Here is a 17,611-nt window from a genome sequence, read left to right on the forward strand (position 1 = left end):
CTCTCAATGAATTCATCTAGGGGCGCAGTGATCATATAGACACCACAGATGGGTCACATAATTTTATACCATTGGGCAGTGAAGAAAAAAATTATTACATTTTTACCACCAAAATTTTGTTTTAGCCCTAGATTTTACATTTTCACACTGGAAAATGGGTAAAAATGGCACCAAAATTTGTCCTACAATTTCTGCTGAATGTAGAAATATCCCATATGTGGCTGTATAGTACTGCTTAGCCACGCGAGACTCTGAAAGGACAGAGGGCAGAATAGGTTCTAGAATAGGTTGCAGACTCCATAAACAGAGCCCCTAAGTGCTTGAAGAGCAGAATCCCCCCTCAAGTGACCCCATTTTGGAAATGATACCCCTTTGGGAATTTAGCTACAGGTGTAGTGACAATATTGACTCCATGTGCGTTTTCCAGACACAAGCTGCAGTGGATGTTGCTGATTGAAAATTGCATACTGCTGTTGTAGTGACCAGTATGTTGTGCCCAGATCATGCTTCTGGAGACATGCACCCGTAAATTAGGCGGGCTCTCATCGCTATAGATGCCAAAATGTGGACACTAACTGCGGATAGACACACTGGGGCTCAGAAGGGAGGAGGGCATTTGGATTTGGGAGCACAGAATTTGCGGAATTTCTCTTGGAGGCCGAGGAGCCATTTTGCTTATCCAGAGACTGTGTGTTACCAGTAACGTGGAAGCCCCCTATATTTCTGATAACAGACCTGAGTAGGGGCTTTTTTGTGGATTGAGTTGAAGCTTTTATTGGGAAAATTTTACATAACATTTTGGATCACATTTATCCTATGCTTTACACTGAGCACTTAGATCGGGGTTTCCATCTAAATCTCCGAGTTACGCGATTCAGATGAAACCCAGAGGGATCCATTCAATATAATGAGGCAGCATAGTTACTCTGGACTCAGTCTGGCGTCTGTTAGTTATCCTTTTTTTTTTTTCCCCCAGAGGTGCACAACACTGTGGCCAATGGCACTTTTACGCACGCCTAAAAAGACGGACACCGCCGGATCACAGGTCAGACAGCGTCCACAGTGCCTCCATCTGCCTCATTATAGGGAATCTTCTACTGGGGGTTCTGTCTGAATCACGTATTTCAGAGACTTGCACGGAAACTCCGTGTAAGCGCTCAGTGCAGGATAAAAGTGAGCCGAGCCTTTCTGCGATCTTTGGGAGGCAGAATGAACAAATCAACAGCAGATGAAGAATTGGTTTTATTTATTTTTTACGCTGTTCCTCGTGCAGTATAAGTGATTAGATGACTATTCTTCAGGTCGGTGCGATTACAACGATACCAGATTTCGGGTTTCTAGGTTTGGCTGTATTCACACACTAAATGATGCTCTTTTGGAAAAACTATTTTTTGCATCACCATATTATGCGAGCTAGAATTATTCCATATTTCGTCCAACAGTCATGTGAGGGCTTGTTTTTTGCGGGACAAGTTGACTCTTATCGGTACCATTTTGGGGCATATGACATTTTCTATGACATCACTTTCTATGTCGTTTTGCGTGTGGTAAAATTGATAAGGCAGCTTTATTCTGCGGGTCATTGCGATTACAGTGATACCAGATTTATTTTGGGTTCTTTATGTTTTGGCGTTTTTACACAAACTATTTTGTAGAAAAAAATATTTTTGCATCGCTTTATTCTGAAAGCTATAACTTTTTTTTCCACTGATTGAGCTATATGGCGGTTTGTTTTTTTGTGGGACAAGATGAGGTTTTCAGCAGTACCGTTTTTATGTACATTCATCTTTGTATCTTGTATAGCATTGGAATGCAGGAGCTTTTCTATGCTGTTCAAACTGTCAGCGCAACACTGACAAACTATCTACATCATGCTCTGAGCATGTTGTAGCAAGTTTGCTAGCTCTGGTGACCTGGATGTCGTCGACTTTGTGCCACCATAGCAATGATTGGGCCCCTGCAATTAAGTCGAGGGGGCGCCGATCCAAGGGCACAGGAAGCATCCTTCCTCTGCCTGCTGTCTAAATGCTGCTATTGATTTTGATTGAAGCATTTAGGGGTTAAAGTGCTGGGAGCAGTGCGGCACCACTCCTGACACTAAGTGCCAGGCGTCAGCTGTCAGAAAAAGCTGACACCTGACGGCGATCGCATGCACAGCTCCTGTGCGTGGGTGATCGCCAGGACGTATCCATAAGTCCAAGATCGGTAAGTGCCAAGCGACCTAGACGTATGGATACTTCAAAGGTCGTGAAGGAGTTAAAGGCAATCTGTCAGCAGGATTTCACCCCCCTCCCCCCAAACTATTTATATGCACATGTAGCTCTTTCAAATAAAAGTCCAGCAATACCTTTTCACTTGTCAGTCTGTTCCTCTATTACTGAGAAATCAGCGGTTTAACTGATATGCAAATAAGGCTGAAGAGCCATTTGTAGATCTGAAGCCTCTGTTACTCTGGCTGTATTCCCAGTCTCCACCGGCTTGCTGATGACGCCTTTGCCTGGCTTTATGCATTCAGTCTTGTGCAGTCCTGCTGAAACGGGAAGGGACTTTTTCCAAAGTCTAGTACGATAATAGTGTAGCTTGTTACATTGTCTACAATGTTTTTTTTTTTGTTTTTTTAGAGTTTTGGTAGGTAACATTTTTTTAGGCATCTGCCAAACCAAGATTGATAATCCTGCCATGTAGCAAAATTAGCTTAGTCAAATCAAGTATTGCTGTAGTCTGTTTACAGCTGGATGCGGATGAAGTGGTAGTGTGCAGCGACTGTGTAGTCTGCTTTGTTCCAGAGCGGTTACTCCTAGACACACAGGGACTGATTCATCATAAAGTTTTCTTGTGCAAAACTTGTAATGTTGAACACATTTAGCAACTTATTGCATTTGTTCTGCCAACTATTTTATAAAGTGGAACAAGCTAGCATGAATTCTGACAAATATAGGCCAGTTCTGATATACACTGCTCAAAAAAATAAACAGAATATAACTACAAGTAAATCAAACTTCTGTGAAGTCAAACTGTCCACTTAGGAAGCAACACTGATTGACAATCAATTTCACATGCTGTTGTGCAAATGGAATAGACAATAGATGGAAGTTATTGGCAATTATCAAGACACCCTCAATAAAAGGAATGGTTCTGCAGGTGGGGACCACAGACCACATCTCAGTACCAATGCTTTCTGGCTGATGTTTTGGTCACTTTTGAATGTTGGTTGTGCTGTCACACTCGTGGTAGCATGAGACGGACTCTACAACCCACAGAAGTTGCTCAGGTAGTGCAGCTCATCCAGGATGACATATCAATGCGAGCTGTGGCAAGAAGGTTTGCTGTGTCTGTCAGTGTAGTGTCCAGAGGCAGGAGGCGCTACCAGGAGACAGGCCAGTACACCAGGGGACGTGAAGGAGGCCGTAGGAGGGCAACAACCCAGCAGTAGGACCGCTACCTCCTCCTTTGTGCAAGGAGGAACAGGAGGAGGACTGCCAGAGGAATGCAAAATGACCTCCAGCAGGCCACAAATGTGCATGTGTCTGCAAAAACGGTTAGAAACCGACTCCATGAGAGTGGTATGAGGGCCCAACGTCCACAGATGGGGGTTGTGCTCACAGCCCAACACCGTACAGGACGCTTGGCATTTGCCACAGAACACCAGAATTGGCAAAGTCGCCACTGGCGCCCTGTGCTCTTCACAGATGAAAGCAGGTTCACACTGAGCACGTGACAGACATTGAGAGTCTGGAGACGCCATGGAGAGCGATCTGCTGCCTGCAACATCATTCAGCATGACCGGTTTGGCAGTGGGTCAGTAATGGTGTGGAGTGGCATTTGTTTGGAGGGCCGCACAGCCCTCCATATGCTCGCCAGAGGTAGCCTGACTGCCATTAGGTACCGAGATGAGCTCCTCAGACCCCTTGTGAGACCATATGCTGGTGTAGTTGGCCCCGAGTTCCTCCTAATGCAGGACAATGCCAGACCTCATGTGGCTGGAGTGTGTCAGCAGTTCCTGCAAGATGAAGGCATTGAAGCTATGGACTGGCCCGCCCGTTCCCCAGACCTGAATCCGATTGAGCACATCTGGGACATCATGTCTCGCTCCATCCACCGTCACGTTGCACCACAGACTGTCCAGGAGTTGGCGGATGCTTTAGTCCAGGTCTGGGAGGAGATCCCACAGGAGACCATCTGCAACCTCATCAGGAGCATACCCAGGAATTGTAGGGAGGTCATACCAGCACGTGGAGACCACACACAATACTGAGCCTCATTTTGACTTGTTTTAAGGACATTACATCAAAGTTGGATCAGCCTGTAGTGTGTTTTTCCACTTTAATTTTGGGGGTGACTCCAAATCCAGGCCTCCATTGGTAAATAAATTTGATTTCCATTGATGATTTTATGTGACTTTGTTGTCAGCACATTCAACTTTGTACAGAACAAAGTATTCAATGAGAATATTTCATTCATTCATTCAGATCTAGGATGTGTTATTTGAGGGTTCCCTTTATGTTTTTGAGCAGTGTAGAATTCTCTTACGGAATTTGGCTCATTTTACTCCAGCGAACAAAAACACCAGTCTTGATGAATCTGGGCCATACACTTATGCAAATAATAGCAGATCTAGGCAATCAGAAGTGTCAAGAAGAGTCTTGCCGAAAAGATGACATTCAATGGGGTTGTCCGACGGTATGAAATGTCAGCATTCGGAATCCAGGTACTTTATCCCATAAGAGACATCACAAGTTGTACCATAGCAGCTTGACTACAATGGATACCTTTTATAGGCACTTTATATACTCGTACATATAGCATCCATGACCTTTTGTATCATTTCCTGCAAAATAAATTTTGTGGAGGGAATGAGACCTTCTTTCACTGTCCATTACTAGAGTTTGGTACTCGGAGGCATAGCTTATAGACTGCAAAGACAGAAGTCGCACTCAGATGCTGGTGCCTAGTGGGTGTTGGGGTTTCTCTGCTTGAAAATGCAACATTATAAATGGCAAGTGGGGCACCCCCTGCAGACGGAGCTTCAAATTATATATTTTTACAACACGTAAAAAAAACCCTCTATACTACATTCAATACAAAACAACTCATAGAATGTCAAATGTTTATTGCTTTATTCCGAGGCTGGTAAACATTACACCCATGCATGGGACTACAATTTCCATCAGCAAGTAAAAGACTGTTATATATAGTGTTCATCTTTAACCTTGTGCGAAGGTTTGTAAAATGAAAAAAAAAAAAATTATGACATAGGGATGGGAAATACCACTAAAGGTTATTGCAAAAAAAAAAAAAGAAAAGAAAAGAAAAGGAAAGTGACTTTTCACCAACAGTCCCAGAGTAAAATATTGCAAATTTTGTCTCTTAAACTGTGCGGCTAATTACATTGTATATATTTTACACATACACTTATGTCATCCACACATGTAAAACACAGAGATAAAAATTAGCTAATGGGTTGCAGTATCTATTTGAAGGAAAAAAAAAAATGTTGAATGCCACCATGCTTTACACCAAAAACGGAGGCATTGTATGCGTGTATATTAGATTTCTTGCCTTTCTGTCCATAACTGAAGCCTGGAGAACCCCTTATGAGGACACATTTACAGAAGAGCACACATACCTTCAATGTATAATTGCCTCCTTTGTGGATTTCTTTTCTTGCTGTGCTTTAAAATGGAAAATACTTCACTTGAAACAGTATCTAGACCTTAAAAAAGGACCTTCCCGGCTTGTTGTGTAAATTGTACACACGTTTAGATTAACAAAAGAACCCTTTATCTCAAACAAGCCCTTAAAATATGCATAACACTGTATCCTACATATTTTGATAGTTTATCAGCCTTTTAAAAACTTGCATTAACAGTTACTTTATCCATTGAAATGCTGCAAGTACAAAAAAAAGAAACAAAAAAGTTTATATAATAAGACGTTTGACCAATTTATTGTTTCATTTCCAAATCCCTATTAATAAATCATGCAAAGCTCAAAATTGGACAAATACACAAGATTCCATAAAATCTGAGCACCAGGATCAACTTTGCATTGAAAGAATTCTTAGATTGTGCCAGAAATTAAACATATACCCTTTGAGAAATAATACTCCATGTTTTACAGGGAAGGCTTAAAGGGCATTCACATAAATAAAATAAGTCACCTATAGACAGTATAGGTGATCAAAAATCCTGACTGATGATATGCCACCAATCACAAGAATGATGGCCCCAACGTCCCCTCTGTGACTGGGACAGTACTGAGCATGTGTGCCACTGCTCTATTGAAGTGATGGTCGCACGTGCTCACTACCACTCCACTCACACATGGGACTTTGAGTTTCAGGTCCCATAATAGCCAGCGGGTTCAGCTACGGAGAGCCTCACCAATCAATCATACCCATGGACAGGTAATATATTTTGTTTATGGAACAAGCCCTTTAACACAAGTTCTTTATACAACCCCTGGCAAAAATTATGGAATCACCGGGCTCGGAGGATGTTCATTCAGTTGTTTAATGTTGTTGAAAAAAAGCAGATCACAGACATGGCACAAAACTAAAGTCATTTCAAATGGCAACTTTAGGGCTTTAAGAAACACTAAAAAAAAAATCAAGATTAAAAATGTGTTACTCAGTAAGGGTAATTTTTTTCACACCAAGCAGAGGGAAAAAATTATGGAATCACTCAATTCTGAGGAAAAAATTATGGAATCACCCTGTAAATTTTCATTTCCAAAACTAACACCTGCATCAAATTAGATCTGCTCATTAGTCTGCATCTAAAAAGGAGTGATCGCACCTTGGAGAGCTGTTGCACCAAGTGGACTGACATGAATTATGGCTCCAACACGAGAGATGTAAATTGAAACAAATGAGAGGATTATCAAACTCTTAACCACTTCGCGCCAGAGCCTGTTTTTGCCTTCGTGACCAGGCCAATTTTTTCAATTCTGACCACTGTCACTTTATGAAGTAATTACTCTGGAACGCTTCCACGGATCCCCCTGATTAAGAGATTGTTTTTTCGTGACATATTGTACTTCATGATAGCGGTAAAATTTTCAAACTTTGAATTTTCATGCCCTTAAATCAGAGCGATATGTCACACAAAATAGTTAATAAATAACTTTTCCCACATGTCTACTTTACATCAGCACAATTTTGGAACCAAAATTTTTTTTTTGTTAGGAAGCTATAAGGGTTAAAAGTTGACCAGCGATTTCTAATTTTTCCAACAAAGTTTACAAAAACATTTTTTTTTTTTTTTTAGGGACCACATCTTATTTGAAGTGACTTTGAAGGGCCTTTATGACAGAAAATACCCAAAAGTGACACCATTCTAAAAACTGCACCCCTCAAGGTGCTCAAAACCACATTCAAGAAGTTTATTAACCCTTCAGGTGTTTCACGGGAATTTTTGGAATGTGGACGAAAACAATGAACATTTAACTTTTTTTTCACAAAAATGTTAGTTTAGACCCAATTTTTTTATTTTCGTAAGGGTAACAGGAAAAAATGAACTACATAATTTGTAGTGCAATTTCTCATGAGCGCGCTGATACCCCATATGTGGAGGAAAACCACTGTTTGGGCGCACAGCAGGGTTTGGAAGGGAAGGAGCGCCATTTGACTTTTTGAATGTAAAATTTGCTTGAATAATTAGCGGACGCCATGTTGCATTTGGGGAGCCCCTGATGTGCCTAAACAGTGGAAACCCCCCACAAGTGACACCATTTTGGAAACTAGACCCCTTAGGGAACTTATCTAGATGTGTGGTGAGCACCTTGCACCCCCAGGTGCTTCACAGAAGTTTATAATATTGAGCCGTAAAAATAAAATTTGCACATTTTTCCCACAAAAATTGTTTTTCATCCCCTAATTTTGCATTATCATAAGGATAACAGGAGAAATTGCACCATGAAATTTGTTGTGCAATTTCTCCTCAGCACGCCGATACCCCAGATGTGGGGGAAAACCACTGCTTTGGTGTACGGCAGGGTTCGGAAGAGAAAGGAGCGCTATGTTGGCTGGGATAGGTTGCAGACACCATGTCACATTTGAAGAGTCGCTGACATGCCAAAACAGCAGAAACCCCCACAAGTGACCCCATTTTGTAAACTACACCTCTCAAGGAATTCATCTAGGGAAGTAGTGAGTATTTTTTAATTTTTAAATTTATACCATTGGGCAGTGAAGAAAACATAACTATATTTTTACCACGAAAAAATGTTTCACCCTCAGATTTTACATTTTCACACAGGGCAATGGGTAAAAATGGAGCCGAAATGTGTCACACAATTTCTTCCAAAAGTGGCAATACCCCATATGTGGCTGTATCGTACCGCTTAGCCATACGGCGAGATCTGGGAGGGACGGAGCGCTATTTGACAATTGGAGAACAAATTATTGTAGAATAGGCATTTGGATTTGGGAGCACAAAATTTTCTGAATTTCTTTTGGGGGGCAAAGGCCATTTCGCTTTTCCAGAGCCTTTCTGCTACCAGTAACTTGGAAGTCCCTTATATTTTTAACAGATAACGGACCTGAGTGGGGACTAGCTGTTTTTGAGGACTGAGTTGAAGCTTTTATTGGGAACATTTTACGTAACATTTATCCGGCGCTCTATGCTGAGCACTTACATCGGGGTTTCCATCTAAATTTCCAAGTGATGTAATTCAGACGAAACCCCTGCAGGATCCATTCACTGTAATGAGGCAGCAGAGTTACTCTGGACTCCGTCTGGCCTCTGTTTAGCGGTGTCCTTTTTTCAGAAGTGCACAAAACTGTGGCCAACCGCACTTTTATGCACGCCTAAAAAAACTGACATCGTGGGATCACAGGCCAGACGGCATCCACAGTGGCCTATATCTGCCTCATTACAGGGAATCTTCCGTCATGGGTTCCATCTGAATCATGTATTTCAGAGATTTACACGGAAACTCTGGTGTAAGTGCTCAGCGCAGAGCGCAGGATAAATGTGAGCAGAGCCTTACTGCGATCTTTGGGAGATATAATAAACAAATCAGTAGCAGGTGAAGAATTGGTTTTATTTATTTTTTACGCCGTTCCTCGTGCGGTATAAGTGATGAGATTACTTTATTCTTCGGGTCGGTGCGATTACAGAGATACCAGATTTATATCGGGTTTTTATGACTGACAGCTGTCACACACTAAAAGACGCTTTTTTTTGCAAAATCTAGTTTTTGCATCGCCATATTTTGAGAGCTATAATTTTTCCATATTTCGGCCGACAGTCATGTGACGGCTTGTTTTTTGCAGGACGAGTTGACATTTTTATTGCTACCATTTTTGGGTACGTGACATTTTTTGATCGCTTTCTATTCCGTTTTTTGGGAGGTAAAATTAACAAAAACCAACAATCCAGGAATTGTTTTTTGAAGGTTTTTTTAATGCTGTTCTGCGTGTGGTAAAAGTGATAAGGCAGCATTATTCTTCGGGTCAGTACGTTTACAGCGATACTACACTTACTGTATATTTTTTTATGTTTTGGCGCTTTTACACAATAAAACAATTCTATAGAAAAAATATTTTTTGCATCGCTTTATTCTGAGATCTATAACTTTTATTTTTCGGCTGATTGAGATGTAGGTTGGCTTTTTTTTGCGGAATAAGATGACGTTTTCAGCGGTACCATTTTTATTTACATTTTGCTTTTTGATCGCATTTTTTTCCACTTTTTGTTTGGTGATATGATGAAAAAGCATAGTTTTTTGCTCCGTTTTTTATTTATTTTTATTACGGTGTGCACAGAAGGAGTTAATTAGTGTGACAGTTTTATAGATCGGGTTGTTTCGGACGCGGCGATACCAAATAGGTGTACTTTTTTTGTTTTTGCATAAATATACGGATTTATTGGTTTAATATTTTATTTATTTTTATTTATTTTGTGATTTTTTTTTAACAGTTTGAAAACATTTTTTAGCCTTTTTTTTTTTTTACATTTTTACTTAGTCCTGTATGGGACATTAATTTTTATTTTTCTAATCACTGTTCTCATGCAATGCAATAGACATGTATTGCATTGCATGAGAACTTTGCTGACAGTTTCACAGTCAGTGTCTCCTGCTAGACTTCAGCTGCAGGCTGAGTCTAGCAGGACACCATACATGGCAGATCCGGAGGTGGTCATGTGACCTCCGGCTGCCATGACAACGGCAGGTCCTGTCAGACATCAGGGGCCGTCGGAGAGGTAAGTGGACGACCCCCTCTCCGCTATCTTCTAAATGCCGCGATCACTATAGATCGCGGCATATAGAAGATAGCAAAGAGTTAACATCATTGGGACCTGATCCAATCAGGTCCTGATGATGTCCCCTGTCAGAGCTGTCGCTCTGCACCGCACCCATAGCACTTGCAGGACCCTGGGGGTCCCGAGGGCTGCGGGACCACCGACCGTTCATAAACGTCGGCGCTGCAGAGCCCAGGCAGCGCCGACGTTTATGTACAGTGGGCGGTCGGGAAGCGGTTAAAAGAAGGTAAATCATCACGCAATGTTGCAAAAGATGTTGGTTGTTCACAGACAGCTGTGTCTAAAATCTGGACCAAATACAAACAACATGGGAAGGTTGTTAAAGGCAAACATACAGGTAGACCAAGGAAGACATCAAAGCATCAAGACCGGAAACTTAAAGCAATATGTCTCCAAAACAGGAAATGCACAACAAAACAAATGAGGAACGAATGGGAGGAAACTGGAGTCAATGTCTGTGACCGAACTGTAAGAAACCGCCTAAAGGAAATAGGATTTATATACAGAAAAGCTAAACATAAGCCATCATTAACACCTAAACAGAAAAAAACAAGGTTACAATGGGCTAAGGAAAAGCAATCGTGGACTGTGGATGACTGGATGAATGATGAGGAGTCATATTCAGTGAAGAATTGTGAATCTGCATTGGGCAAGGGGATGATGCTGGAACTTTTGTTTGGTGCCGTTCCAATGAGATTTATAAAGATGACTGCATGAAGAGAACATGCAAATTTCCACAGTCATTGATGATATGGGGCTGCATGTCAGGTAAAGGCACTGGGGAGATGGCTGTCATTACATCTTCAATAAATGCCCAAGTTTACATTGATATTTTGGGCAGTTTTCTTATCCCATCAATTGAAAGGATGTTTGGGGATGATGACATTTTTCAAAATGATAATGCATCCTGCCATAGAGCAAAAACTGTGAAAACATTCCTTGAAAGAAGACACATAAGGTCAATGTCATGGCCTGCAAATAGTCCAGATCTCAATCCAATTGAAAATCTTTGGTGGAAGTTGAAGAAAATGGTCCATGACAAGGCTCCAACCTGCAAAGCTGATCTTGCAACAGCAATCAGAGAAAGTTGGAGCCAGATTGATGAAGAGTCCTGTTTGTCACTCATTAAGTCCATGCCTCAGAGACTGCAAATTGTTATTAAAGCCAGAGGTGGTGCAACAAAATACTAGTGATGTATTGGAGTGTTCTTTTGTGTGTTTTTCATGATTCCATAATTTTTTCCGCAGAATTGAGTGATTCCATAATTTTTTCCCTCTGCTTGGTCTGAAACAAATTACCCTTACTGAGTACCACATTTTTAATCTTGATTTCTTTTTAGTGTTTCTTAAAGCCCTAAAGTTGCCTTTTGAAATGACTTTAGTTTTGTGCCATGTCTGCGATCTGCTTTTTTTCAACAACATTAAACAACCGAATGAACATCCTCCGAGCCCAGTGATTCCATAATTTTTGCCAGGGGTAGTATATGGAGAAAACATTTTTGTGATGTTCATTTGAGTAAAAGAAAAGGTTTCTAGGCCGTAAAGGACCTTTTGCGGCTTGTTTTGTATATCAGTTGTCTCATACTGTAAACCAAATTTAGACCAGTACAGGATAGTAGTTTACTAGATCCAGTAGAGCCTATTGGAATGCAGACGTTACTTTAATGAAACCGGAGCTAGAAGAAAAGTTGAACATCAGAAGTAGTAACAACATAAGCACATGACATTTTTGACTATTAAATACAATTTAAATCAACTCAACTTTCCCCATGAAAAGTTTGGCAACAGTTCCAAGAGGAAGAAGAAGAAAAAAAAAAAAGGTGACACAGGCCAGGCATGCAGCAGTCTGTAAGAATATTATGTAACATATATAATTCTTAAAAAAAGAAAAAAATATATATGTAAAAAAAATAAAAAATTGCTCATTTCAAGCTTATACTTGAGCTTGCCTTGACAGCAATAGAGAGGCAGAAAAGCAGAAACTTCAGCAAATCTTCATTTACCACCATCACAGTGTTACCGTAAAACAGCTTGTAAACCCCTAGATTCATAAAAAAAAAAAAAAAAAAAAAAAAACGAAAATGTCCTGACATGATACTTCATTGCAAATCACTTTGAAATTTTAAACTAGCTAGCAAAAACCTGAGTCAAATAACATGTAACATAAAACCTAATATGTGATTGTGAATCTAATACTGAAGGATGTTCAGTTCTTTTATTAAATAGCAGTGAATGAAAACACCAACAAACTCTATACAGTCCCAGTAATTTGATGCCTTATCCTTTTCTAAAGTACCCGAACTGAAGAAAGTCTGCGCTAGTGTCCCTATGACAGAACTTCTTTGCTTTTTCTTTGACAGTTATCACTGTTAACACAAGAACACTGGGCCTCATAGCAAGCAAATACAATTACGGAGGGTTTAAACTGGCAGACTTGCGGGCGTTATACGATTGCCAACTAGCTACATATTTGGCAGTCGTTTAATAGGCAGACTGCATCTCCCATGCAACCGGAATAATTTGTATAAGATTGTCCTGTGTAAACAGTATCTGTGCTGCTGACTACAATGTGATGACGAAAACAATGATTTTTTTTTTCTTTTTTTCTTTAAGCTAGTCAGCAGATTAAATTTAACCAGTCGAATTAACATTTTGCTGTTTTCTCGTGTGATTGGCAGCCTCTTTATGTTGCCTGACTCTTGGGAAACAAGCTTTCCTAGGATCGCTCATGATAATCGTGCAGTGTAAATGCACCCTTAGGCCGCATTCACATGTCCGTGTGTTACTCAGACCAGCCAAGGGTCTGCTGACCTAAACGTAACAGCATTCAGATATGCCTGTAAGGAGTCTCAAGTTTAGATAAGGAGGAGACCAGTGGACAGTTCGTGAATCACAGTAGACCATCACACACCATTGTGTTAATGCGACCTTAGTAACAAAGGTAAGACAATGGGTGGATGCTGTGAGGACCGATGACCCTATGGATAATAGGGGAAAATAAGTACTGACATTGGGATGCAAGAACAGAAGTTCTAATAGTAACCAGTTCTACTGGTATTGGCTTCTAACTTCTACCTCTAAAGACTTGGCATGGAATAAAACTGGCCATAAGAATCACATGGCCGTCAGCTGAACCAACGTACAGACAGCCATCACTTCTGAATCCCTCAACTACGAGCATATTCAGCCAAACAATTTTTTTTTTCAGTTGAAAAAGAGTGAGTAATTACCAAGCCACAAAGTGATGCTTAGCTCCAGTAAAACAAAAAATAGGAAAATGACAAGTATTTAAAAAAAAAACTATATCCTATCCGCAAAATGCAGACATTCTACTTTTAAACCTCCTTTTACATTGAACTTGTGGGCATTCTCTTTTCATCACTAAGGACGAGATCATGACTATAGTACAGCTGCTAAATCCTGAAAGAATAAAAACACCTTTAAAATACATTGGCTTTGAGGGTTCAAGAAAACAAAAAATCTTTAGCAATTAGATCACAAAAATGTATTTCCCTTTGACTGTTTCTGAAACTCGGCATCCACTTGATCAGCTTTGTTGTAGGGGTCAGTGCAAAAGGTTTCCAGTCATTTCTGCTCTCTGTAGAAGAGATGCCTCACAAAACCACCAAAGACAGGGATTCCCTGACTGCAGCCGACGACCAATCACCGGTTGCTCCAGCACGGATGCTCAGGCAGAGTGTTGAAAGACGTCTCACAGAGAGCAATGCAGGGTAACAGCACAAGCTTTTCTCTCCACTTAGGGAGAAGTTCATCCGTTATCAAGTCTTGCTGTTCTTCGTGACGGCTTGTTTGGCTTGATCTGGCAAACTTAATGGATCGGATAAGATGGATGTTGTCGTGCTCAGGTAACGCAATGTCTTTAGCACCACTGAGAAAAAGATGAAAATTTGGAAGATGAAATCAGTATAGTCATTGATAATATATTAAAACTATGAAAACATTATTAAACAGTAAAACATATCAATTAGTACATATTACGTACAAGGTGCATTACAGTACTTACTGGGCCTCAAAGCCGGGAGAGAGCAATGTGACTCTAGCCATTCTAGAGTGGTACTGTATAACTCATCGATGTTGGTTGTCGATACCATGTCATTGAAAGAGTCAAACAATGGTTTGATGATGATGCTGAACTGGATTGACAATTTGAGTTAAGGAGTATTACACATTAGCACAATTCTATTTTATAAATCCAGCTCTGGGCCACCGTCCTGAAGATCTACATCTCCCCATGCTTTAATTTACTTATTAGCAGCCATTTCAGAGATGGTCTATGGTCCTCTACCAAGACAATATCTAACCCCAGAGCTGAAAGCACAGCTACACTGCTCAGTACTGATGTACAATGGCCTCCATGCTGTTGCTTCTGAATATGTTTTATAGCGAGACAGGAGAGCAGGAATCAGTGTTTGCCAGATATAGGAGACATCTTAGATGCTAATCTCTATCTCTACTTCTGATGTCTTTGAGGTAGTGGACAGAGTCGGCAGAGGGAAAAAAGCAAAACAAAAGTGAAGAAATGACCAGAAATAGTGTTATTCCTCATGTACTCACATGACAACTTATTCTGACGAGTCATCTGACATGACATGTACACCGCACCTAGCACATAATTATTCCTGGCATCCTATTTCTACTAGGAACTGTTGGGCAATAAAAACACATTAACAAAGTGACAATGAAGCATCAGTAAGACACCATAATCTAAAAAATAAAAAAAATCACATTCAAGAAGACATTAAATTGCTCTCATTGTTTGACTGTATCAGGAAAATGCAGAAAATTATTCAAAATAACAGGTCTTTTGAATAGTTTTTCTACATTTTCTGCTGATCGGTTCTAGGAGTAACCCATAACCACCTAAAATTCCACCCTTTAAGCAAAGGGATTGACCTCCGTGCCATGTCTGCATGTAGACTTGGGGGGGGGGGCCTATGCTGCAGCCAGATAGAGAACAGTTAGGAGGAGGAGGAGAAAGAACATGGCCGAGATGCACACAAAGTATTTATATTTCTATATTCTTCAATTTTAACTGTAATATGAGACAACAAAGTATCAAAGAAAATAAGGCAATTAAGGAAGAGCATTCTTTGATATATTTTTTTTTTTTTTTTACAGTTTCTGTGTTAAGTTTTACTTGGAGGTCTATGTGGAAAAACAATTATATCCAACACCAGGTACATTATGTCTTTAGTCCGAGGCTGAACATTTTGGCTCTGAAATCAAATTGTTTATTATATCTTGAAACTTTCATAAAACACACTGCTTGAACCACACCAAAAAAGGATACAATCCAGAACTTCCAGTTTTCAAGTGTTCTGCTTTTCACATACTTATCAAACAGATCCCTAATATGATCAACCCTTTGAGGAGTGACAGGTACCCCAGTGGCAGGAAGTTGCTCTTGATAGGAACTGAAAACAACATCAAGTTTATTAAAGATTATACCTTCGTAAAAACATACAAAAGAAAGCATAGAAAACAACAACAAATCTTTACTATCTGTCCCATTCAATATTACATCCATTATGTTTGGCACATCGCTACACCATTACCTCTCCACACTTCAGAGACATGTAGGCCCTTAAATCTAAAATGAATATTCTGACCGACAGGGCTGGTCCAGACTGAAATATCACTTGTTTCTGATTTCCAGACAAAAGGGATGCCTTATTGACTTGAACAAAAATAAATTGATGTTCAGCATTATTGGCAATCTGGCACAAAATTCTAATACTAGTTTGCAGTTAATGTTATGTCAGATGATGAAAGTCTGGGTGGTGCCAAATGAGTTTAGGTGCTCTATATTGAATATCTTTTGTTATTGGCACTCCTGTGTTCTCCATGAGAGAGCCACTATCAGACATCTCTGGTAGCTTGCCTCAAGGAAAACAATAGGCTCGGCAGTCCAAAATTGGACATGCTGGATCATTATCTCCCCTGACAATCATCTGTCCAAGGCCCCCAAACACATCGGACCCATCGATATTGCCGGGGTTCAGCCGATATTAGACTAAGGTGTATGGGGGCTTCAGTGGAATTTAACACCAGGCAGGATACTGGCATATCCAAATACTACAGCCATACAAACCTAATGGCAAGATGCAACTCTTCCACCTCTTCCCTGAGTCGTCTGGTTTCTTCTAACACTTGAGTCCTCTCTTGCTGAAGTTTGGCAATATACTCCACGGTTTTCTGAAGGGTAATTGCATGGCTAATCTGTTGGAAAAGTAAAAAAAAAAAAAATCATGATGAACCATAAAGTGCTATACTGCAAAGACATAAGACTTAACATAATGGATAATAGTTTGGTATGGTTTCTTCAAAGGCATAGCTAGGGAAGGGGGTGATGCGTGTCTAGATGCTTGAGCTGGTGTAGTAAAGGAGAGGGGCAAGTAAGGGGCTGAACCAAAAAGACATTAAGACATTCTACCTTGGCCAGCCTGTTACCTTGCAGGATTAGGGCAGTGAACTTGATTTTTGCCCTGGCTAAGGGAAAGTCTAACTAGGTCTCTGATTTCTTTAAAGCAACTAAAATATAGGAATTCTGCATATTTTACTAATACTTTATGAAACAATGTCCTTTAAGTTCCCAAACATTTATCAAAGTACCTAGAAGATAGATCGGGGTCCCCAACCTGTAGCTTGAGAGCCACACGTGGCTCGCGGGCCCGTGATGTGTGGCTCGCGGCTGTCTGTCAGCTTGATGCATTATCACCAGGTATAGCAAACGGCTATTAAGAGCAGATCTCTAGATGGTGACTTGTGTGTAACCCTGCACAGAAGAGCAGATCTGAGTGGGGATAAGATAGGAAAGCCTGGATCTTGGCACACTGCCGTGGGGTGATTCCAGTGGAAAAGCTTTGGCTGTCATTATACTGGTAATAGGGGGCTCTGGGTGTCACTACTGTGAGGGAGGCAGGGGCTGGATGTGGCTTGCGACTCTTTCATAGCTGATGTGGCTCTCAAGGTCAGAGGCTGGGGATCTCTGGGATAGATGATCAATGTCTGCTTGCTGGGAGTCCTACTGCTGAGACCACCTCTGATCCTGAGAACAGGGAATGGAGCAGTTGTAATGCAACCTCACTACAGCTCTATTCCCAAAAGGGTTATTGGGACCCCCATCCTTGTGATTGGTGGGTGTCTCAACAGTCGGGTCCACCACCAATCATAAATGTATCAGATAGGTCATATATGTGGTTAGTATAAGACCTAGATATCCTGACAAATTAGAGCAGTTTTATATCTTACACATATATTACTTTTAACATGATAAATAGCAAGGTGCCAATTATCCTCCAGAACTCAAATTTTGTTCTATCA

General features: G+C 40.6%; 1 protein-coding gene across 1 annotated transcript in view; it reads right to left on the minus strand.

The window, feature by feature from the left end:
• Positions 1 to 9,735: 9,735 nt before the first annotated feature.
• Positions 9,736 to 17,611, minus strand: part of MLXIP (MLX interacting protein) — a 93,681-nt gene continuing 85,805 nt past the window's right edge. The window contains exons 14-17 of the mRNA XM_073676258.1: positions 16,380 to 16,507; positions 15,579 to 15,702; positions 14,292 to 14,421; positions 9,736 to 14,156 (exon numbers count right to left, since the gene is read on the minus strand). Coding sequence (XP_073532359.1) covers positions 14,047 to 14,156; positions 14,292 to 14,421; positions 15,579 to 15,702; positions 16,380 to 16,507 — 492 coding nt within the window. The 3' untranslated portion in view covers positions 9,736 to 14,046. The remainder of the gene's footprint in view (positions 14,157 to 14,291; positions 14,422 to 15,578; positions 15,703 to 16,379; positions 16,508 to 17,611) is intronic.

This window comes from Phyllobates terribilis, unplaced genomic scaffold (assembly GCF_046119375.1).
Source record: "Phyllobates terribilis strain yellow unplaced genomic scaffold, ASM4611937v1 Scaffold_1__5_contigs__length_1240528914, whole genome shotgun sequence".
Classification (NCBI taxonomy): domain Eukaryota; kingdom Metazoa; phylum Chordata; class Amphibia; order Anura; family Dendrobatidae; genus Phyllobates; species Phyllobates terribilis.